Raw genomic sequence first — 24077 nt, 5'->3', positions numbered from 1 at the left:
GCGGCGAGACCCGGGGAGGAGCCGGGGGTGGGGGGGGGGGTCGGCCCGGGGAGCGCGGTGCGGGGCCGGGGCTGAGGGGGCTCCGCGGGGGCCCCCGCGCCCCCCCCCGCCCGCCCTTCCCACGCGCGGAGCCGCGCGCTGCGGGGGGGCGCCCCCCGCCGGCTGGGAGGCTGCGCCCCGAGGCGGCGGGTGCGGGGGGGGGCGGCGGGCGGGCGGGCGGGCGGGGGGGGGCGGCGCGCGGCCCCTTTAAGAGCGGGGCGGCCCCGGCCGGAGCAGGAAGGAGCCGCATACGGGCCTCGGCGAGCAGCTCCCGCGGGGCGGCCAGAGCCTGCTCCGCCCGCACGGCTTGGCCCGGCTCGCCTCGGCACGGCGCGGCCCGCTCCGCTCGCTCGGACCGCTCGGCCCCCGCCCGGTACGGAACGGAACGGGGGGGCTCGGGGGGCGGCGGGAGTTGGGGGGGGGGGGAGGGGGGTTGTGTCCGGGGGAGCGGGTGGGGGGAGCGGAGGCCCGACCCTTCCCCCCCGACTCCCCCCGGGGCCGGCACGGGGGTGGGGGTGGGGTGTGTGGGGAGGGGGTCGGGGGGGCTTCGGGCCGGGGGGGGGGCCGGGCCGGGGCAGCGGCCCCCCCCTCCCCTTCCCCCCCCCTCCCCCCGCCTGCATACGTTGTACTTGGCCGGGCTGTGCTGGGGGGGTCGCGGAGGGGGGGTGGGGGGGGGAAGGGCCCTGCGGGGAGGGGGGGGGCGCGGCGCGGTGGCTCCTGGGAGTTGTAGTCCGGCGTCGGCGCAGCCCCGCAGGTGCGAGGGAGGGAGCGGACTACATTTCCCGGCCTCCCCTTCGGGCGCGACGAGTGGGAGGCGTGTTGATGGGCAGCGGGCGGGGCCAATCGGGGCGCGCCCTCCGCCCCGCGTGCCCGCCCGCCCGCCGCCCGGCCCAATGGCGGGTGGGGTACGGGGTGGCCGAGGACAGGCGCGGCGGGGCCTGCGCTGCCTCCCCGGGCCGGCCCGCGCCCCCCGGCCCAGCCCGGCCTCGGCCCCGGCCCCGGCTCCAGCGCGGCCCGGCCAGGCCCGGCCTCCCCCCTCGCACGAGGGAGCCCGGGCGGCGGCCGCGGGGCCCGGACCTCGCCTCGGCGCCCCCCGCCCCCTCCCCCGCCCGGCCTCCATTGGCGGCGGCCCGCCCGGGGGAAGGGGTGGGGTCGTGGCGCCCGGCCAAGGCTCCCTGTGGGCCCCGCCGCCAGCGGGCTGCGGGGGGGCGGCCCGGCCCGACCCGGCGAAGGGGGAGGGGGGCCGGGGCCCGGCTGCTGGGTGGGGTCCCCCGGGGCGTGTGTCCTGCCGGCCGCGGCTGGGCCGACCCGTGCGGGGGCGCCGGACCGGGCCGCTCCCTTCGTCCCTTCCCCGCCGGGGCTTCCCCCGCCCGTCCCCGAGCACCCCAAGGTCGTCACCGCGGAGCCCCGGCCTGGGGGAGCCCGGCCCGGCCCGCCGGCTGTCCCCGGCTCTCCGTTCCCCGGCGTGTTGTGGTTCGGGGTTGTTGTTTTCTCCCCCCCCTCGCCCCTTCCTTATCTCCCCCCGGCCGGCTCCGCACCCACCCCCGTGCGCCGAGCGGGGAGAGGGCGGTCGGGCGGCCGGCGGCCGTTCGCAGTGATAATCCCACCCTCCTGCCCCCCCTCTTCCTTCGCGGTGGTTGGGGCACCGACACAGCCGCCGGCCGGGCCCTGCGCGGAGGGCTGCTGGGGCAGAGCCGGGCGGGATAAGCCTCTGTCCCCGCCGTAGACCCGTGCAGCGGGGAGGCCGGCGAGGTGCTGTGGAGGCTGACAGGAGGGCCAGCATCCCTCGCTCGCCACGGAGGGGAGGCCTCTGGGCTCAGCCGAGGCTGTGACGTTTCCTTGGCTTTGCCATCCCCTGTCTCGACGCTTTTGAGTTTGAGGTGGTGGTTGAGGATCCAGCCTTTGGGTACCCGAAGCTCCCGGGGTGGAGGAGGCTGCGTGTGTGGGGCCGGTGGCAGGAGGCAAAGTCCCGGCTGCTGTGCTGAGGTGACCGTGGTCTGAGACTGGAGGCAAGCTGGTTGTTGCCTTGAGAAAGGGCTCTGTTGCTTGTGTTGTTTCAGTGGTGTGGGGGAAGAAAGCTCTCAGACCCGTGTGGAGAGGGGCTCCCAGCACCTGGGGCTTCCTCTTACCAAGACTTTTCAGTCCTGATGTCCATATGTCAACAGCAGCAGTTCCTGCTGTGCCAACGTGACTGCTGGTACCTCACACTGCTTCCCGGGGTCTCTGGTGCTCTCAAGGAGACCCCCCTGCTCGCAGTGCGAGGAGGCCGGGCAGCAAAAGTTCCTCTCAGCTCAAGGACTCCTTGGTAAAAGTTTGCTGCTGGTCCGAGTTCAAGATTAGCTGCGTTCCCCGTGCTGTTAATTGTCTTGGCTATCGAAACCATAACTTATATAAGTACTTTATAGACACGGGTACAGAAGGTATCTGCCTGGAAGAATTTACAACCTAATGAGGGTTGAAGTGTGCGAGCGCAGCAGCCCAGCTAAAAGGTCAGCCCGTCGTTTAAAAGCGTGCTGGTTTGTTGGGTTGTTTGTTGGTTGGGTTGTTCCTTTTTTTTTTAAATTTATTTTCTGATTTCTAAGGGAATGTTTGGTTTCTGAATGTTTCTGCTGGCCCTGGTTGGAGATCGTGCTAGGTGGGCGCTTCTGGAGGCTGATCAGGGAGACAGGCTGGCGTGGTTCTGGGGATTTGCTGGGTGATGTTCTTCTGGTTTTTGGTGGTTTTTTTAAAAGAAAAGAAGAGACAGTGAAACTGAGCAGTTTATTAGAGAGGAGCCATTCTTGTTTAATATTCATTCTGGCCCCTGTTTAGGCTTGTTCTGGTGAAAGAGGGAGTGAAGAGGCGCAACCCAAACATGGGTGAGACGGTGGGATTTTTCCACCGAGCCTTAATTGCGTTAGTAACTCAGGGGAGGGTTTTGCAAGGCATGAGCTCTTAATAAATTTGGTGGTGAACGAAAGTAGTTCTTCACTTTCTGCTGACCCACGACTCCTTTTGTGCCTTTGCTATTATTTTCATATATATGTTTTACTCCTCTGCACCTTGTCACACTGAGGCTCTGATGATCATCTTTGGTTGCATCATGGAGCTTTTCTTTGTCGGGGCTGGGGGGAGCGGAGGGGGGGGAAGTAATTTGGTGTGGTGGATGTGGTGGGTTCGCGTTGTGTTTGGCGAATTTTAAAGCAGAATTGAAAATTATGGTTGTTTTTCCTGGTGTGAGAATCAGGATGTCAGCATGGGCTGTCAGCTGGGGGAGGAAATCTTGCTCGTGTCAGGGTGCTGCGATGGTTTGGGTTCCTTGGGACCTTGTTTGGTGGGGAAGGTGTTGCTCAAGCGCGGAGAGAATTGAGTTCCCTGCAGGTGCCCAACCTAAAATTGGGGTGTGTGGGGGGAAAGGCCCTGTGAAATTCCTGGTCTGCATTTGAGACAGAGCCTGGGTGCTTGAGAACTGTGGTTTAATCTTGATTAAAACTGACACTTGAGGGTTTTTTCCCAGTCTCAGGATGCCGCGTTTATTGAACGAGACGACTTCTGTGGCAAACAATTAGAATCCTCCTCGTTATCTTGCAAAGTCAGAGTAATAAACAGTTGCTCTTAACTATGCCCTCAACCAGCCCTAACCTCAAATTTGAAGAGGCTGGTTTCAATCTGTAATTAAAAAGCCTTTTGACGAGCAAAACTCAGGGAAAGGGAGAAAGACAGCCGGTCTCTGGAAGGGTCTGTACCCAGTCCCCCGTGACCTTTTGGTCCAGACTGGCGTGTGTCTGCGTTCCGTGCTGCTTCCCAAGCAGCATGAGGGGCTTGTCCGTGTGTCCATCCCAATACCTGTGCCTGGAGCATCCGGCCGGTCCCGGAGGAGCTCTGGGAGGACGTCAGAGCGGGAGTAAACGAGGTCAGACAAGCATCGGGATCCTCTGCGAGTATCCAGGGACAATTGTTTCTCACCCAGCTCCCCGGGCCGTATCGTTTTTCCTCTGTGCATAGTTTCAGTTTCCTGCCTGCCCGGTGCCATCGCTGGCTCCTGCAGCACGGTTCAGACGTGACTCCTGCGGTGTGAGCAGAGGGAACTTGTTGTGTGCCTTGGGATTGTGGCTGGGCTCTTTCCCCCTCAGAGACCCAGCCAGTCGTGAGGGACTGGGAAATCTTCCGGCAGGATCTTGGGCAGCAGCCCCAGGCTGCAGGTGGAAGGAAACTATAGGGATCAGCGTCCTCCCTCCATGTGACAAGGTGCGAGAAACTGGAAACTGGTGTGAGCTGCCCCGTGGCTGCAGGTGGGAGCCAAGGCCACGTCGGTGAGATGAGCTGCAGATCCCCTGGCCATCAGCGGCTTTCCGGCGCCCTCGCTTCGTGGATCCCTTCAAATCTGCGTCCTGCCGGACTGCTGGGAGCGCGCTCTCCCTGACAGCAGCCTTGCCCTCTCAAATACGTCTTGCTGATCTCTTCGAAGCCGCGTAGGAGCCCGGGCAGAAACACACAGCACAGACTCTTGCTCGGCGATTCCTTTGCCTGTGCAGGGCTATCCCCTCCAGGACTGTTCCCCTCCTGCTTCCCACCCCTGCGGTCCTGCAATGCCCATCTGAAGCTGGGTGAGATCCTCTCCCCTCTTCGGGAAGCGCTGCTGCCCTGCTTTTTTTCCCAGGAGAGGATGCTCCCAGGCATCCCAGCGCTGCTCTTTAACTCTCTCTTGCCTGCTGTTAAACTGCAGTTGTACGCCCAATTTCCTCCCCAGTTTGTGCAGCTACTTATTCCCACCAGCAAACTGGAAACCAGTAAGTAGATGGGTTTCTTGTTGTTTGGTTTGTTGGGGTGTGTTGGTTTTTTTGTTGTTTGCTTGAGTGCCTCCCCATCACAGAGCTGGGCAAGCGTGGAAGGTAGGCTTGTAGCTACAGGTTGCTGCTCTCTAGTTACTCGGAGCCTCCTGCCCCAACAGGCAGAGTACACGCGGTACCGGTTCAGCGTTCCCTCCCTTCATCCCCACGCTGCCGGGTCGTGTGCTGAGGAGGGAAGGAAAAGCTTCATGGCAGGACAGCACTGCTGGGGATGAAGCATGTGGCATTCTCCCTCTCAGGATTCGCTTTCGTACGTTGTGTGGAGCTGAGAACGGTGAGATGAGCTGTCTGTCTGTCTGCAAACTAGGAATTGCATCAGGGATGCCTGCCCGGCGTGCTCTGCTTCGTCAGGAGACTCCAGTTTTAGGCTTTATTTCTTTTTTGTCGTCTTTATTTCCCCCTTCTCTCCCCTCCCCTCTCTGCTGTGGAAAAGACGACCGGTCTTTGAGGCGCCGTTTGAGGGGATGAGGTTAACGTGAGACCTCCACCATCGGGCGCCGCAGGCAGGGGGAGCGGGGCAGGAAATGTCAAGATTGACAGAGGGGGGAGGACGTGGAGGCTGCAAAGGGGAACCTGTGACACAGCTGTGGGGTGGGAGAGGGGCGGGTTGGTTCCAGGCTTTGGGGTGGGGGGGCCTGGATTGGAGAGCAGGCCGGGAAAGAGATGGGTGCTGGGGCAGATGTGGGATTGTGTGTGGGGGGGTGGATTTGAGTGGTTCTTACGGGCCTGTTGGTTTAGGAGATGGAGAGAGAAGCTGTGACGCTGCGGGGGTGGTGGTGTGAAGGGTCTCTCATGGGGAAGATGTCGGTGGTGACTTGGGCAATCTTCGCCGGAGCAGGAGGCGCAGGATTTGGCCTCTTGCTGGTCTGTGGTCGTGCCTGGTCTCTGCAGGGTGAGAAGGTGCAAAAACACAACCAGCAGAAGCTCTCGTTTTCATCCAGCCCTGAGCAGCTGGGATGTGCCCGTGGCCCCGCTCGCCCCTCGTGCTTGGCCGAGCCGTGGGTTAAAGCTGGCAGCGGCTTCCTGAGGAGTCTTCAGCCGCTGCCTTTGGCGAAGGGCACGAGCGATGCCTGTTTGACATACCAGCAGCTTATTTCTGTGTGGACCTGGGTGCCTTACGGGGCTTTTGAGTGGAGAAGGAAACCTTCCCCTTCCTTCGGTACGTGCTCCCCTCCTGGGCTGGGGCTGCTCTTTGAGCCAGAATCGAAACACAGAGTTTCATGTTTTGTGGGGGGCTTTTTCCCCCCCTTTATGTGGAACTTTGGAAGCTTCCTCAAGTGTTTAGGAGAACTACAGGCTGCTGGATCTCCCAAAAACCCCACCGTGCTTTTGTGGGGAGCTGCTCTGTTGCTGCATGGTGGCAGCTGAGCTATGTGGGAGAAAACCCATCGGAGGGCTGTGGCCACACTTGGGTTTGGCTTTTCAGGACTTCGTTTCAGCAGCTTCCACTAACACAAGGGTTGACTGGTCCTCCCAGCCCCGTAAGCGATGCGTGGATGTTTTCAGCAGGATGAGGGCTGTGTGTGTAGGCGGTGGGGCTCAGCTGAGGAGAGGAAGGAGACCTGTGAGCGACTCAGACCCAGCCTTGCCGGAGCGAAGGTGGGTTTGCAAGCAGGGCCTGAGAGTTGCTGGGCAGCTTGTGGCCTCCTCGGTGGATGGTGGCTCGTTTCTTCTCGGTTTGGAGACATTCCTGGTACCTGGTGGCTGTGGGTGCTGCTCAGTGACAGTCGCAGAGCTCACACCTCTGATGGACCGGGGACCGACACATGAGAAACCCTGAGGCAGGGCACAGGGAGGGGCTTCTAGCACAAAAATAACCCCCCTGCACTCACCCAAGTTGAGGGACACGTGCTGGCGTTGGGTCTGCGACTACCTGAGCTTGAACCACGTCACGTTCCTGCCGGATTAAATCCGATCTCCGATGACAAAGGAGCGAACTGGCAAGGAGCTCTGGGTGGAGGAACCAGTTCAAGCTACCCTTGCGACACAAGAGGAGTCTCAGTACGTCCTGGTTGCTGCTGTCAGTGGGGAAAAGGGCCGTGTCTTGCGGGGTGCAGGCCGGGTTTGGAGGGGCGGCGGGTCGAGGGCTGTGCTGGCTGGGGCTCCCCGTTGGAGGTGCCGCGCGGGTTGGGCCGCGGCGCTGCGCCACGTGACGCGGCCGGGCGGGAGCCGGGCGCTGACTCGACTTCTGGTTTTTGCCGGGAGTTGACGCTGCAGCGGAAGCCCCACTTCCCCGTGCGCAGCGTGGGCCGTGCTGCGCCCTGGAGGAACCCCCTTCCCGCCCGCGGGCATCGGGCGGCATCGGCAGCGTCGCGCGGCGTGACGCTCGGACCCTCTTAATTGGGGAAGTTGGCTGCCGGCGTGTGGAGGGAGCGGGCTGCACTGTCACTCCTGGGTGGTGGACACGGGTGGGTTTAGGTGGCAGCTGCAGACCTGGGAAGTGCAGAGCGCTTCCCACCTTCTGGAGATCTTGGGATGCGCTGGGAGCGGGCGCTCTGCGCTGCTGCAGGTGACTGGCCTTTCCCTGGGCTTGGGTTAATGCTCCTGGTGAGCAACGGTGAGACTCTGCGTGTTGTGGTTGTGCTCAGAGGCCAGAGTTTGGATCCACACACAGACCCTGGGTGTGGGAGGGACACGGGGATGGGGTTGCTGAAGTTGGGCGGTCAGAGCTGGGGTCTGGTGTTCAGGCTGGGAGTGTGAGCCCTCCTCCTCAGCGGTGCTTTTCCTTTCACTGTCCACACAACTAGAGAAACACCACATCTGGCACGTCCCTTCTGTTCTGGACCAACATGTGAAAAGCACTTTTAAATTTCAGCAGTTTTGGAAAACGAAGAGCAACGAGGCCTTTCCTTCCCGATGCCATCTGGAGCGGTGTCCCTAACGATTCCCTTCGGCGTGATGAGGAATCCCAGACCTCTAGCGTCTCATTAACAGCACCAGGGAGACCAGCTCCACCTGGGCAGCCATCATCCCCTTGCTCTGTCGTGGTCACGTCCTCTCTTCTGCCGCTCGCTCTGCAACCTGTCGCTGCCAGCAGGATGTAGGGATCTCAGTTCTGGCTCTGGCTTGGCACGAGTGGTCGCTGTTACACCACTGAGTTGTCTTGGTGAAGTTCTCCTTTGCTTCTTCCCATTGCTGACACAAGGGTAAGGGCTGTGAGGGGGCGGGTGGGGGACAGGGACAGTTTTGAGTATTGAAAAGGATACAGATGGGTTGAGGTGCAGGGTTGAAATTGGTCTCTTGGGGATACCTTCTGTCACCTGCTCTGGTTCACACGCTTTGCCATGTGGTAGCGGGGAGGTCATAGAATCCCAGCCTGGTCTGGGTTGGGAGGGACCCCAAGGGTCCCAGAGCTCCAACCCTCATGCCACAGGCAGGGGCACCAACCTTCAGGCCTGGAGCTACACAAGGCTGCCCAAGGCCCCATCCAACCTGGCCCTGATCACTGAATTCCCCCCAGACCTGTGTGTCCAGGAGCTGCTGGGCCGTGTGTCACCGTGACAAGACCCTTGGTGATCATCCCTTCGCAGCCCAGTTTAACACCTGAGCTGCAGCACTAACGTAACCTGGGCTTGGACTTCACCAACCGGCTTCTTCACTGCAGCTCTTCCAGCCCGATTTAGATGCTCTGCCAAATATATCAGACCTACGCAGGCTGTTCTGAATGAGCACAGGATGCAGCCGTTCCTGAGCGAGGAAATGGCTGGCGTCTGGGGGAGGGTTGTCCTTGTACCACCGGCTCTGCGGATCGGCCCCTTCTGGCCAGCCCGAGGAGGGGAGCAGCACCACGGCGAAGCTGGCACCGCTCCTACCTCTGAGGTGCTCTGCTGTGGGAGGAGATTATTGCTGGTGTTATTAGGGCTTTTTTTTTTTTTTTCATAGGAGGGGAAATCAAAGTTCTTTATTACTTGTGGTCGTTTAAGTTCCCATGATGCTCGTTGAGGGTCCAAGGGGCGTTCAATTCCATCCCAGCTTCAATGGGAGCAATTACCAGATACTCTTCCTACCAGAGTTCCCTTGGCAGCAGCAGCAGGATGTGGGATTCTCCTTTCCTGTCTGAACTTCTCCACCACTAAAACGTTGTGCGTCCGGCCCCGGAGACTGTTGTTTCTGTGGTGTATTAGGTGTCTCTTCCCTGTCAATACCCCGCTCGTGAAGTGCTTCAGCTCTTCATGATGAGGGATGCGGTGCTGATCTGTGCCGAAGGATCGGTGGTTGGTGTAGCCACAGGTTTTGGGGTAGATTTCCTTTCACTTTGGGCAGCTGCTTGGGATGAAACGATCCCAGTACGAGGGTTGACTTTGTGCTGGAGCTTCCTACGCTGCCTGGGCATATATTTCTAGACAGTAGGGAGAGGCAAACCTCCCTGGCAGGTCGGACCTGGCAGTGGTGAGGAAAGCCCTGGCTGTTTTGCTTACCTGATAGTGGTGCGAGTTCATCGAGTTGGACTGACATGGAAGGTGGCTGTTGGAACTGAGGAGCTCGGGCCACCTCGTTGGGTGGTGGTGTAGCATCCTGGTTGGTTTTTTCCACTTCACATTAAATTTGAGATGTTGAAGTGGGATGCCCGGGGCGGGGGGGGAACAGGAACCCCCAACCCTCTGATCTTTGGATGGATCAGGACAGAAAAACCCACCCTGCTTTGAGGAAGCAGTGGTAGTTTTGATCTGGAGCTGTGATCAGACGCCTGGTGCCTGTTTGGGAGCCGACAGATCCCTCCTGATGTGGTCGGTCTGTCTCGTTCCTCAGCTGAACCTTCCTGTGTCATGAATCCGGCCATCAGAGCTGTGGTCCCGGAGCTGCCTGGCAGGGAGAGCCGCGCCGCAGGCCCCTGGGGAATGAGCTGCTTCCCAGAGTCTGTCCCTTCTGAGGGGGGCTTGTTGGGGGCTGGAGGGGATGCCCCCTCTGCAGAACACAGAGCCCCATTGTCTGCAGGGATCCGCAGGATGCTCCCTCTGCTCTGATCTCTCCTCTTCAATCGTCTGCGTGATCTTGGTCAGGCCACGTGCGTCCTCTGGTGTTTTACCCCAGATGTGATGTCCAGTCCAGATACAAACCCAGCTCAAATTCACTTTGCCATCGATGGCTCCGTTCCCTGCTAGGCACAAAAGACTGCTCCCTGTTGCATTATCAAAAACTTTACCTTTATTTAAGAACAAAACCCCCAAGAAGCCACCCCAGCGTCGGCTTGCTTTCATGTTTTATGGTCACGTTTTCATACCCTGCGCTTTGGTGCTCTTGATGTGCAGGGTCTTCCTCTCAAGAACATGCATCTGCTTCCCAGGTCCACATAATTCAGATAGTTTGGCATTAAACTGCCGAGAGCACATTCCTTCTAGAGAGCAGTTGAATTTTAATAGCACCACAGAAGTGGTTGAAATAGCCATTTCTCCCAACGCAGGAGAAGCACCCTCCTTCATTTCCTCCTGCCTACCATCTTCCCACCTTTCTGGCTTTATCCTGCTGCGTGTTAGGTGTGTTTCCCCAGGCCTCTGCATAGTTTAGGGTGGATCCTGGGCAGAAGGAGACCTGCTTGGGCTTGTCCTTGGGGTGTTGCAGAGCTCGGTGTCAGCAGAGATGATGCCTCATGCTCCAAATGACCGGAGAGCGCTGTGTTTTTTATCTTAAGGGAGCCAAGCTTGCAGATGGGTCCGTGCAGCCTGAAGAAGGGGAAAGAGGGGGGGAACTGGGATCATCATTCCCTAAATATAAAGCAAAGAGACAAGGGCTTGTGTTGTGTGACCTGTAATTGGGGTGAGCTATTCATAGGGAAAAAATGCCCCTTTCTCCAGCCGGTGGTGAGCGAGGGCTGGGATGATGTTTGGGCCTTGGGCAGCAAACCGCTGACTTTGGGTTTGTTGTTTTTTGGGTTGGTTTTTTGTTGGGTTTTTTTATTTTAATATAGCAACATTATTTTAATAATTCTCTTCCAGCACGCAGCAGGGCTGCTGTAAAATCAACCCTGACACTGTCATATGTGCCTTTCCTCTCGGAGACAGGGCATGACAACTTGTGATCTCCATTCCTTGGGTGCCTTGAGCTGCAAGAAGCCAAATAACCACGTGCAGTAGCCCAAAACGCAGCTATTCCCAGGAAACCTTACACTGCTGATCCTAGCAGTGCCCTAAAGCCATTTAGCCTGGTGCTGGGTGGAAAAAAGCGATGATCATTTTCCCTTTCAGCCCGGAGCGGGTGCGTAGAGTGTTGCTCAAGCTTCTCATCTGTGTTACTGGAGTGGGTGGTATTTCTGCTGGAGAGAGGAGAGCCCTGCCTTTGTAAAAGGACTTGGGATCTCTTCCAGATGAAGAATCACAGAACTGTAGGGGTTGGAAAGGAGCTCCAGAGCCCATGGGGTCCCACCCCCTGCCAAAGTAGGGTCCCTGGAACAGGTCACACAGGTCGGTGTCCAGATGGGGCTGGAATCTCTCCAGAGAAGGAGACTCCACACCCCCTGGGCAGCCTGTCCCAGGGCTCCCTCACCCTCACTGGGAAGAAGTTCTTCCCCTGATTGGTGGGGAACTCCCTGTGCTCTAACCTGAGCCCATCGCCCCTTGTCCGGTCCCCACAGACACTGAGCAGAGGCTGCCCATGTCGCCCTGTGTTTGAACATTCCTGGCTCCAGCTAAGCAGATGCAACTTGGCTCCTACACCCGATACCCCTGTGTGTCAGAACCCTTCTGAGCTGCTCAGGTTCCTCCGTTCACCCAGTTAAATGTTAAAGAAATGCAAAGAATCAAGGAAAAAAAACCCAACCCCGAGCAGCCCACTGAGGTTGTGTGGAAAAGTAGTAATTAAGCAGTGTTTTGTCAGCACTTTTGGTCTTGATCTCATCTTAACGTGGTCGTCTCGTTTGAATGTAAATGCCAGATTCCATGGGTGCTGTAGGGAAGTGATTGGGTGCCGATGCTGCTGGACTCGGGGTGAGGAGAGCTCAGTCTCTGGGGTTGCAGTTAACGCTCCCTTCTGCTTTTTCTTTGCAGTTCATCATACCCACTCGCTCCTTCCCGACCTGTAACTTCAGGAAAGAGCCTTTTAGTGTTGAGCTACAGGCGGCCCCCGTGTGAAGCCGGTTGGATGTGGGACAACCGTGAGCACCACGAGCAGCGTTCCGGGGAGGTGGTGTGGCCAGTAGGGCCAGGGAGGGGATTGTGCCCCGTGCTCGGCACTGGTGAGGCTGCACCTTGAGTGCTGGGTCCAGTTCTGGGCTCCTCACCATCAGAAGGACATGGAGGTCCTGGAGCGAGTGCAGAGAAGGGCAACCAGGCTGGGGAAGGGGCTGGAGGGCAAATCATATGAGGAGCAGCTGAGGGAGCTGGGGGTGTTGAGCCTGGAGAAGAGGAGGCTGAGGGGAGACCTTCTCCCCACCTCCCCTGCCCTGCCAGGAGGGTGCAGAGAGGTGGGCGATGGTCTGTTCAGCCAGGGGACAGGAGATGGGACAAGGGGCAATGGGCTCAAGCTGCCCCAGGGCAGGGTCAGCTCAGCTGGGAGGGGAAAGTTCTTCCCTGGCAGAGTTGTGGGGCTGTGGCACAGGCTGCCCAGGGAGGGGCTGAGTCCCCAGCCCTGGGGGTGTTTAACAGAGGGGAGATGAGGTGCTCAGGGATCTGGGTAAGCACAGGATGGGAATGGTTGGACTCAATGATCTTAAAGGGCTTTTCCAACCTTGTGACTCTGTGATTCCCTTTGCTCACAGGTGTGTTTGGCAGCGCTTCTCTCACAGGACAAATGACTGACTTTTGTGTGAGGCTGATGTGGGGAGCTGGGGACACCCAGAGCTCCTCTGCATTGGTATCCTGGAAATCCAGAACAGGCTCAGCACTGATAAAAGCATAGAGAGCTGAGTAGTGAGGGGTGTAGTTCTGTTACACCAGGTTTGTAAATAAGGTTTGTAAGTCAATCAGAGAGCTCTGGTGCTGCTCTAAACTCACCCTTTGCAGTGGGGCTGTTTTACGTTGCGGGTGCCCCCGCAGCCACTACGAGTTCTCTAACCTGACTGCTCAGACGCAGCCACTTTGGGGTGAAATGTGGCATCTTTGCAAGCCCAGCGACACGCAGTCTGGGACAAGAAGTGCATGATGCCTCCACGGCGCTCGGGAGGCGTGGGGAGAGAAAAGAGCTGCCTGGGAAATTTAGGTCAGTAGTTGAAGCTCCCCCCTTGGTGGCCCATTCAGACCTTATCCTTGCCAAGGAAGGGACGAGCTGGCTTTTGTTGCTTGTCACCTGGCTGTCAGGACCTTTCCGAGTGGCTTTCACCTGTCCCCACTGCTGGTGGTGTTGCTGGGACTGCTCCTGCTGCAGGCAGGTGGTGGGGGGTCAGTTTGGGACCCGGGAAGGTGGAAGGAAGGCTCAGTCTCTTGTAGCTAATCCCCAGGTTTCCATACTCTGGCTGCTCAGGCCCCTGAAAAGAGAACAGGGTGTGTGTGTGGGTTTATTTAGTTTATTTCTTTTAAGGGCTGAGTCTCTGCTCCTGGCTCGAGCAGTGGGGTGCTGAAGTTGTTCCTGGGGGGCTCGGGGCAGCCTGTTTGCCCCCCTTGACGCTCTCAGCCACCGCAGATGGAGGGACACAAAGGGTGTGTTGTGCAAGGAGAATGAGTTGCAAAGTTGTACAACTTTTCCTGCCAGCCCTCAGCAGTCTCATGACCCTGCAGCCGTTCCCACACTGTCCGGCTGATTGTCCCAGCCCCCTGGCTGGGGTGTTTGAGGTGGGGGGAAGGGGGTAACCTCGTCTGCGTGGTCTGACTGGCTCCCCAGGCCCCTGTGGTCCCTGGAGACAAGCAGTGCACCTGACAAAGCCTGGCTGTGTGGGTGATGCAGCTTGGCTGCTCTGAAGTCTGTCGCCTGAAGCTTCAAAATGCTTCACGTAGCTCAGATTCTCTTTTTGGGGGAGCACGCTCTTCCTAGTCTGTAGGGAGGGGGAAGGCTGTGACGACATTTGCAGGGCCAGGAGATGTTGGGGAGTTGGCAGAGGTAGCAGACCCCCATTTCTGGGGAGCAGTGTGCTGAGGTGGCTGAGCTCAGGGGGTCTGGGGAGCTCCAGAGCTACCCTGTGAGGAATGGGGCCAGCGATGCCAAGGCAGCTGACTCCCCAACTACAACTCCTGTTGTAGCCCAGCTTCTCAGGAAGCTGGGGGGGGGGGGGGGGGGTATGTCCCTTGTCCCCCCTGCAGATACAGAGGTGTGGTGACCTTGTCCAAGGTCACACCTGTAGCCAGCGCCTGTTCTCGGGGCGGTGCTGGCTCTCCCGGTCCCCGAGCCATGCTCAGCCATCCACCAACCTTTCCCTCCCTAGCCAGGACCTCTCACTTAAAGCAAGAAAAACCCCAAGCAAGGCCTGTGGAATAAGCTTCACGTTCAAATCCTGCTGCCACAGGAGTCTGGGAGGCAGCTCTGGAGTCGGTTCCCCTCCTCCTGCTGCCCTGGGAAGCAGCCTGGCCTCAGTGCTCACCCTTGCACCAGCTGCTTCCGTGTCCACCTGCATCTTCTGGGTCTCTCCCTCCCCATCACACCAGTGTGATAAGGTTGGTTTATGCATCTTTACAGACTCAGAACCTCCTTGGCCTGCATTTACTTTGTATAAAACAGGGAGGTGTGGAAATTCCACCTTCTTTTTCCCCCCCTTGGATTAATTATGGGGCTTTTTAAGAATAAGAAAATATGAAGAACTACTGGGAGATGTGCTGGCCAGCCCAGGCTGGGGGTGGTGCGTGTGTGTGTCGGGAAGTGAGCAGTGTTTTGCAACCTGGTTGCTAGATCCCTGTGCTATAACACAGCGCTGGGAGTTCCTGGATAATTGCTTCTCTTCTGGATGTGCTCTGCATTCATCAGTGTGTGTGTCCCCGTCACGTGGGGCAAGCTGCTTCCTGCTGTGCCTCAGTTTCCCCATCTGTAAAGCAGGGACTTTGATACTCCTGCCTGTGTGAAGGTGTTTGGGAGCCAGATGAGCTGTGTGTGGATGTGCTGTGGGTTGTGGGAGGCCCTGTGGATCCGGTGGCTGGGGGGGGATATGTTTGTTGGTTTGTAGGCAGGAGCAGAGGGGTTTGCTGCTTGAGACAGAGGGGAGGGAAATGTCATTCCCAAATTTGGGAATCGCAGCGTTGGGCCTGGGAGGACGAAGGGGCTCGTTCAGGGCAGGCAGTGTGCTGAAGCCAGGCTTGTGCCTGGGTTTGGCCCTGGAGCAGGGGCATCCCTTGCAGAGCGGGCGCTCGCCTCGCTGCGGCTTCTCCAGCCCCTGAGCAGAGGGTGTCCTCAGCGTCAGGTGGCTCTGGTGCCTTTGTGCTCTGCACCAGGAGTGACTGATTTATCTTTGCCCACCTGAACCCTTGGTGCTGGCAGGATCTGCTGCTGCTGAAGCCTTTCTGAGATGCTGGGGCCACAGCTGGTGCTTTGTGAGACCCGTCCCCTCCCTGGCCCCGGCTCAGGCTCCTGTTCCTGGGGGGTGGTGCAGTGAGGGCTGTGGGTTTAAAGCATTGGAGTCTCTCTTAGCAGCAGGCTGGAGCGATTGGTGCTCCTGCACAGCAGAACCCTTGAGTGCTGAGCTTGCTGCTGTGCCCCCTCCGGAGGATGCTCACTGCCTGCATCTTTCTGGGAGTGTCTGCAGCCCCTGGGACCCCAGGGATGAGCCATGGGCACGGTGTTCCCAGCGGTTACGTGAGGATATCAGGAGTTTGGCTGGACAGAGTGCAGCTGGATGAGCAGGGAACCTTTCTGCTAGAAGAGGTGGGATTGGGATACCCTCCCAGAGATGGCCTGGGGTCTGCTGGTGGGGCTCACACCGCTGTAGCCCAACGCCAGACGTACCTGCTGGCTCAGGCCAGATGCTCTCTGGCTGCATTAACCCTGGTCCTTGCCAAGGCTTGCTAGCTCTGGCCCAGATCCTTGCTAATTCAGCTGTTCTTCCAGACTCAGGCTTGAGAGCACCTGGGCTGTGTTTCTCCTCCTCCTTCCCAGAGTAAAGGTAAGCATGGGTCTGTCCTCACCTGCTGACCGAGGCAGTGGGCGCAGGGCAGGACGGTGGCCTCAGCGGTGACGCGGAGGGGCGCAGAGCACGTGAGCCGATAGCCACCGCTCCCTCCGAGCACGCTGGTGCTGGTGGACAGGTACCTGCTCTGCCCTGGGACTTGGCCTGTGTGGTGCGATGCCTCCGAGCAGCCGAGGTCCCCGTGACTCACTCTGCTTTCCTCTCTTCCCTCAGCCTTTTGCATCGAAGATGGCGGGTGGCGTGGATGGCCCCATAGGGATCCCGTTCCCCGATCACAGCAGCGACATCCTCAGCAGCTTGAATGAGCAGAGAAACAACGGGCTGCTGTGCGACGTGGTCATCTTGGTGGAAGGCCAGGAGTTCCCCACCCACCGCTCCGTCCTGGCGGCCTGCAGCCAGTACTTCAAGAAGCTCTTCACCTCAGGGTTAGTGGTGGACCAGCAAAACGTGTATGAGATAGACTTTGTGAGCGCGGAGGCCTTGTCGGCTCTGCTGGAGTTCGCTTACACTGCGACCCTCACTGTCAGCACTTCAAACGTCAACGACATCCTCAACGCCGCCACACTGCTGGAGATCCCGGCGGTCAGGGATGTTTGCACGGATCTCCTGGACAGGAAGATTCTGGCCAAAAATGACCAGATGGATACAGTAGATCAAATTGATCAAAGGAACCATCTCAGAGCAAAAGAGTACCTGGAGTTCTTCCAGAGCAACCCCGTCAATGGCCACCAAGGCAGCTTTCAGTGGACCAACCCAGAGTTGAGAGACCTTCAGAGACTGAACTTCCGAGGCCAAGAGGAGGAGGAGGAGCCGGACTGCAATGGCATCGACTTCTACCCGCAAGCCCCCCTAAACGAAAGACCAAAGGCGAATGACTGTGACCCTGACAGCAACCCGGCCATGTGGCTGGACAGAGAGGATGAGGAGGCAGCTCCTGGCTCCTTGTTTTCACCTTCTCAGAACGGACATTACAGCAGCCGTGGCCTGCCCACGCCGGGAGAAGAGGAGGGGACCCCGGGGGGGACTCTGGACCAGCAGGAAGCCGGTGACTCCCCCAGCTTCGTTCCTGTTAAAGTGGAGGCAGAGGATGATGTGAGGGATGTGGATGACTTGGCTGCTAGTGCCCTGCTGCAGCAGATGATCAACACCGTGGGGAGACAGCAGCTCGGGGAGGACGACCGGAAGGATGACGATGGGGTCATGGATTATTACTTGAAATATTTCGGCAGTTCAAGTGAGGGTGATGTCTATCCGTCCTGGTCCCAGAAGGTGGAAAAGAAGATGAGGGCAAAAGCATTCCAAAAGTGCCCCATCTGTGAGAAGGTGATCCAGGGGGCTGGCAAGCTGCCACGCCACATCCGCACCCACACCGGGGAGAAGCCCTACGAGTGCAACATCTGCAAAGTCCGATTCACCAGGTAAGGAGCGGGCGGGCGCTGGAGGAGAAGGGGCTGGCACACAAAACCAGCTCTTGCCTTTCCCTGGGGTCAGCACAGGGCTGGACTTGGGCAATTTTATCTTCCAACTCCTCTTGGCTAATTTCCATCTTAACAGGTGAGTTGGAGATGAAGGCCAGAGTTTTCCAGGGAGATAAGTAATTTTGTGGTTGGACTCTTGAGCTATCTCAAGGGGCCTGTCTTGATCATAGAATCAGAGAATGGCATGGGCTGGGAGGGACCCCAAGGGTCCCAGAGCTCCAACCCCCTGCCACAGGCAGGGACACCAGCCTCCAGGCCTGGAGCTACACAAGGTTGCCCAGGGCCCCATCCAACCGGCCTTGGACACCCCAGGGATGGGGCACCCACCCCCTCTCTGGGCAGCCCCTTCCAGCCCCTCACCACTCTCTCTGTAAAAAACCTCCCCCTAATATCTAATTTAACCCTTCCTTCCTCGATACCCAGTGCCACACCGGCCCTGGGGCCTGGCTTGCTGAGCTCTGCTGGAAGCATGGCCAGCCCCACGCGCCTGTGGAGACCGGTTAGTGTGCCTGACGACACAGCTGCAGCCCTCGGCCCCTCCTGAGGGGCCCGGGGTTGAGGCAGGGACTGGGGGGCCATTTAGAAATGGCTCCAAGGGGTGATGGAAGCGCTGGTGGTTGAGTTGGGAAGAGGTTGGACCCCCAGAGCTCATGTCCTCCCTCAGCAAGCCGAGCGATGGGCGACCTGAACAACCCAGGAGCGCCGGTGCCTGGGTTGGGCTGCCGGGGGCGTTGGCGGCTGCGCTGTGTGATCAGGGTTCCTGGGCTCCTTCCCTCGGCCGTGGCACTGCTGAAGAAAGGGGATATTGTTTGGATTCCTCCGGTTCACTCGAGTCCACGCGCTGCCTCCTCCCTGTGCTCTCTGCTGCTGGGCTGGCTGAGCTGGGGCGGGGGTCTCGCCCTGCTCCTGGCCCCCCCCGCCCCAGCCCCGCTGAGGGACTGCGTGGGCTGCCTGGCAGCGGAGCCGGGCTGCCTGCCCTGCCTGCCCTGCCTGCTCTCTGCCTGCTGAAGTGGTCCCAGCTGGGCGAGTGCTGCCTGCTCTGCCTCCCAGGGGCTCCACGGGGCCGCTCCCCACCCGAGGACACGGCAGGTGGCTCAGGCACGAAGCTGCTGGGGCTGGGATGGGGGCAGGAGGCCGGATCCTGCCCTGCGCTGCAACCAGCCCCCTGCCCATGGCCAGGGCCGCACCCAGCCCCACGTTGGATAACTGAGGAATGCAGATAATGGCGGGGGCAGGATGCCAGCCCTCTGCCGCTCCCCCAGCGCCCGGGCCCTGCGCCGCAGCTCCCTGCCCCGCGTGCGCCGGGGGCCCCTGGGTGCTGTGCCCACGCCCCGGTGCAGAATCCGGCCGCCGCACCTGAGTGGTCCAAGGTCCTCACGTGGCCCTGAGCAGGAGGATGTGTCAGCCACCATCTCAGGGCAACACAGCCGTGCTGGGGGTGGGGGAGAGGGGAAGAGAGGGGGGGGCCCTGGGGGTTTTGGGGAGGAGGAGAGTAGGGGTGTGGTGCCTCCCCTGTTGGCTTTCAATGTCATCCTCCTCTTGTGGGTCATGGATGAGGACCTGGCTCTGGGGGGAGAGCTGTCTCCCAACCCTAGTAGGCACAGCCCCAGCGTGGTCCCTTGGGGTGGAGCTATTTTACACCCCTCACCTCCCCCTGCCACCTCCCACAGCTGGCAGTTGGGCACAGAGAAGCCTGGCTGGGGCCGGGGAGCTGTGCTTGGCTGTGCCCTGTCCTGTGTCTCATCCCATGGCTGCTCCTGCCTCCTGCTCAGCCCTTCACACTGCTGCTGGAAAACCTCCATTGCCCGGACTCACAGCTGGTTTCCAGCATCCCCCTGCCTGGGGTGTGCCAGCCTTGTTCCCCCCCACTATGTCCTGCCCAGGACTGTACTGGTGCTAAAAAACCTCCTTTCCCCTGCCCCGTTGCTCATCCGCTCCGGGTTGGTTTTGGTGGTGATGAGCTGCTCTTCACTGCTGCTCACCCCGAGAGCCTTCCCTCAGGGGCTCCTGGTGTGAAAGAGCGGGGTACACCCCTGACCAAACACGCCATCCTCCCTATTCCCCCTCCACCCCCCAGTTTTATTACTCTTTGGCTGCGCTCTGCTTCCCCATCCCCACCCCACCAAATGACTCTGCAGTTCTTGGAAGCGGCTCTCCCTGTGCCATTAAGAAGCCCCGTGCTGCAGTGGGCTGGGGAAACGAGGGCAGGGGGGACACACAGGCTCTTCAGGGTGAAGGCAGGAGGACAAGCTGGGGCTGTTTTTCAGGGGGGTGTTGCCCCCAACCCCCTCCCTGGGCAGGGACCCGAGCCTGTCGTTCTTGAGGCTGATTCTTTGCCTGCTTCTGCTTCCTGGTTGCGTCCGCGTGCTGGGGAGGAGGAGTGGCGACGCTGCTGGCAGGACCTGCTGCCAGAGCAGCTGCATGAAACAGCCAATAGTGTTAAAATCAGAGAAACTCGAAAAATTAAACCAGAAAGCTGTTCCAAGGTGCTGCTGTGAACCATGTTGGTTAAGCAAGCCCCCCTCCCCCCCCCTTCCCAGCCCCTTCCAGAGCTGTGGTAAAACAAGAGGTGGCCGAGCCCTCGGTGTTTCGATCCTTCCCTTAAGGTTTAGGAGGTCTCAGGGCCCGAATTTCCCCCCATGGGTGGCTGTGTGTGGTGGGGGTGCTGGGCTGGGAGCTTCCCTCTTTGGGCAGGGCAGCAGAGAGATGGGGTCGGCTCTGCTTGGCAGGAGGGGAGTGGGGAAGGTGCCCCTGCTGCCCCTCACTGCCTGCTTCGGCGGGGGGGTGTTGGTTGGGGGTTGGGGTTGGGGTTGGGTGGGTTGGGGTGGGGTGATGTGGGGTTTTTTTTACCTCCAGGAAGCAGCGAGCTGCTGCAGCTCACGTGGCCTTGTTGGCCCCCAGCCCAGCTGCTGCAACTGCCTTCCCCGAGCTGCGGCTGCGCGGGCCCTGCCGGGAGCTGTCGGCCCTTTACTGGGGCGATGCTCAGCCCTGCACTGGTCCTCAGCTCTGTACTGGTGCTCGGTCCTGTGGTGATGCTCGGCCCTGTGCCGTGCTCAGCCCCGTTTCAGGTGCTGCTTGACCCCTGCGGATGCTCAGCCCCATACCAGGTGGTGCTCGACCCCATCACCTCATACTGGGTGATACTTAACCCTGTACTGACCGGGTGATGCTCAACCCCATGGCAGTGCTCAGCCCTGGACTGGGGGATACCCAACCTCAGACTGATGCTCAGCCCTGTTTTGGGTGATGCTCAGTCCCATAGTGATGCTCAGCTTCACACCGGGCGATGCTCAATCCCATAGTGATGCTCAGTCCTGTTTTGGGTGATGCTCAGTCCCATAGTGATGCTCAGCCCTATTTTGGGTGATGCTCAATCCCATACTGATGCTCAGCCCTGTTTTGGGCGATGCTCAATCCCATAGTGATGCTCAGCCCTGTTTTGGGCGATGCCCAACCCCATACTGATGCTCAGCTTCGTACTGGGCGATGCCCAACCCCTCACCAGCACTCATCCCCACACCGTGCCTCGCTCATCCCCCTAACACCAGGCAGACCAGCCCTCCCCGCAGCCTGACCTCCCCCCCTTGCCGCTGTCCCTCCTCTCCCGCGCAGGCAGGACAAGCTGAAGGTTCACATGCGGAAGCACACGGGGGAGAAGCCGTACCTGTGCCAGCAGTGCGGCGCCGCCTTCGCCCACAACTACGACTTGAAGAACCACATGCGTGTCCACACCGGCCTGCGGCCCTACCAGTGCGACAGCTGCATGAAGACTTTCGTCCGCTCCGACCACTTGCACAGGCACCTTAAAAAGGATGGATGCAACGGGATTCCATCCAAGAGAGGCCGGAAACCCCGGGTGAGGGATGCCGGGGGGGTACCTACCACCCCTCCCCCTGGAAACCCCGAAGATGGCAGTTTCCAAGCTGGTGGGGAGAGCCAGGAATCAGAGGACACCCTTCAGAGGGACGGCGAGGAGCAGCAGCAGCAGCACTTTGAGGAAGATTCAAATAATGAAGAGTCAGGATTGAATGTAGCAGGAGGGTCAGCTGAGGGTAACACACAAGGACTCTCCTAAACCAAAAAAAAACAACCCCAACAAACCAACCAACCAACCAAGTGTCACAAAATCTAGTTAGTACTTTTCCTCCGATTTTTCTCTTTAAAGATGTTTCTCTCCTTTTTTTTAAAAAAAAAACAGAAAAAAAAACCAGAAAAAAAACCAGAAATATATATATATATTATGTTTCCAATCTTCCCATCAGAAGTGGGGCTCCCCCGAGGATCCCTCGGTAGCCAAGGACCTTTTACTGGGAAAGGCAAGGTGGTAGGAAGCACTGGGGGGTGGGGTGGGGGTGGCTCTGTGGCATGGAGAAGAGCTTCCATGTAAATCCAAAGCTTTATTCTGTGTCCAAACACACGTTAAAAAAAAGAGATAAAACAAAATCCTATTGCAGAGAGATCTATTTAAGGAAAAAAACCACAAAATGAATCAAAAAAAGGAAAAAAATATAAAGAAAAAGTGGGCAGGAGAGAAGGGCTCTGCAGGGCGGGCGGGACACGGGGACTGGGGGCACTGGGGCAGCCCCCCCTTTGCTTGTGGGAAGTTGAAGCTCTGGGCTCGCTCCCCGCTGCGTCCCGGCGCCGCCCCGGCCCCTTGCGGGGGTGTTTTGGGGGGAAGGGGTCTGGGTGCTTCCCAGCAGCTGCCCCCACCCCTGAGCTTTGCTGGGGAAGGGAGGGGAGGGCGGGGGCTGGAAACGGCCTAAAAATCATGGAGTCACCTGAGGGGACCAGCAGGACTGTGCAGGGGGCGGGGTGGGTGTTCCTGGGGGACACCCGGGACTGGGGACACCCGGGACTGGGGACACCTGGGACTGGGGACACCCGGGACTGGGGACACCCAGGGCTAATGCTGCCCCACATCCATCCCCACCCCAGGAGGGGCTGAGGCGCCTCCAGCCCAGCACAGATCCCACCTTCTCCTTCCCATCACACACACAGCCCCCCCCCCCCCCCCCCCCTCCCCACCCATCCCAGTCTGTCTGGGGCACTGGGGGACGCAGCGTTGGTCCCACTCGCCCCAAAACCGCCTGAAAACCAGCAAATCCCTTTTAAAAAAAGGTGATTTGAGGTGAAGGCACACGAGGCTTTGGGGGGAGAAAAGGGGGGGGGGCAACATGCTGGCACCCCCAGCTCCCCAAGCCCATCCCCTGTCTCTCTGTGTCTCTGGAGATGCTCAGTGGCTGGAGAGGTGGGAACAGACCCCTGGGGCTGGGCAGAGGACGGGAGGAGAAGGCACCTTGCAGCTGGTCACCTCTTTTCTAAATGCACATTTTTAAAGGAAAAAAAAATTGAGATTTTAAGCCCTTTTATTTCAAAAAGCACTTTTTTAGATTCTCTTCCTCCCCCCCCTTTAATTTTTTTTTTCTCTTTTATTTTTTATTTCCCCTTTTATTTGGGTTTTTTTTTTTTCCCTTTTATTGGGGTTTTTTTTTCCCCTTTTAGTTGGTATTTTTTGGTTAATTTTCATTTTTACTTCTGAAGCAAGAACAGGTTTTGGCTGAATGTATTTTTTTTGGAGAGGGAGTGAGAGGGGAGAGTGTGTGTTGGGGGTTAAAAAAGGGTTGGGGGGAGTGGGGCGGGTTGGGGTGGGGGGGTGTTGATTTGGTGGTGGTGATGGGGAGGGTTTGAGTGGTGGGGTGGGGTGGGGGAGAGAGACACGTCTGGTTTATTTAATGCAGAGGAAAAAAGAAAAAGCAATAAAAATAATAAAAAAAGTTTAAATAACAGGAAAAAAGAGATTTTAAAAATATATATATATATAAAATAAAGACAAGAAAACAAAGAAGTCTTAGCACTTTGCGATGGAACGGGTACTTTTGAGATCACTTTATCTTAATTTAAAAAAAAACATAAAAGCAAAAGCAAAACCATGTTTACAAAGTGGGAAACCAACTTCTACAGAAAGAAATATTATTAAAAAGAGAAAGAAAAAAGCAAAAAAAAAAAAAAGAAGCCTAAATTTATTTTTGTAAGAAAAAAATGGTGTGAGTGTATATATATATATATTTAAAAAAAGGTTAAAAAAGGATAAAAAGACCAAAAAAAATTCTATATATATATATATATATAAAAATAATATCCAAACCAGAGGCAGAACCCCCCAGTCGGATTTTGTGGAGTAATAAAGCCCTTAAGGTGGTTGATGGGAGGAAGGATGCTAATTAGGTTCTGTGACATGGCCCCCCCCCCAAAAAAAAAACCACCCCCCCACCCTCTGAAGTCCTTGTGCTTCACCAATGAAAAAAATAAATAAACCACAAAAAACCCACCAAATCCCCCCAGAAACCCCAGGAAGCTTCAGTTTTAGGCAGGAATTGGGATTGGGGGGGGAAGGGGGGGTGTTTTGGCTTTGTGTATTGTTCATTTCTCCCACCCCGGTCGTTGTTCTGATGATTCTTATTAATTATTATTATTAATTCTGGGGTTTTCTTTTTTTTTTTTCATTCTCTGATGGTTTTTGGCCAGTGCTGAGCCAGATGTGCCCCCCCCATCCCCCCCCAACCCCCCCAAATCACACCCACCCATCAACCCCCCCCCCAGCCACCACCAGAAACACCCTCACACCCCCCCCCCCCCCCCGGCTGCTCCAACCCATAAACCACCCCCCACCCCAAATCCCCCCCCACCCCCCCACCCCCCCCCAGCGCTGGCTGATCCTGACAAGCAAAAAAAAAGAGAAGAAAACCAACAATTTGT

At 58.2% G+C, this 24077-nt stretch overlaps 1 protein-coding gene across 1 annotated transcript; it reads left to right on the top strand.

Moving 5' to 3' along the window:
* The first annotated feature begins 345 nt into the window (after window positions 1-345).
* ZBTB7A (zinc finger and BTB domain containing 7A) lies at window positions 346-22924 on the top strand. The gene is made up of 3 exons (XM_084276355.1): window positions 346-412; window positions 16057-17261; window positions 20934-22924. The coding sequence occupies exons 2-3, from the start codon at window positions 16072-16074 to the stop codon at window positions 21394-21396; spliced, it is 1653 nt and encodes a 550-aa protein (XP_084132481.1). The 5' UTR covers window positions 346-412; window positions 16057-16071; the 3' UTR covers window positions 21397-22924.
* The last annotated feature ends 1153 nt before the right edge of the window (window positions 22925-24077 follow it).

Source organism: Gallinula chloropus (assembly GCF_964237585.1).
Source record: "Gallinula chloropus genome assembly, chromosome: 28".
Taxonomy (NCBI): Eukaryota; Metazoa; Chordata; class Aves; order Gruiformes; family Rallidae; genus Gallinula; species Gallinula chloropus.
This window is presented reverse-complemented; position numbering and strand designations above follow the sequence as displayed.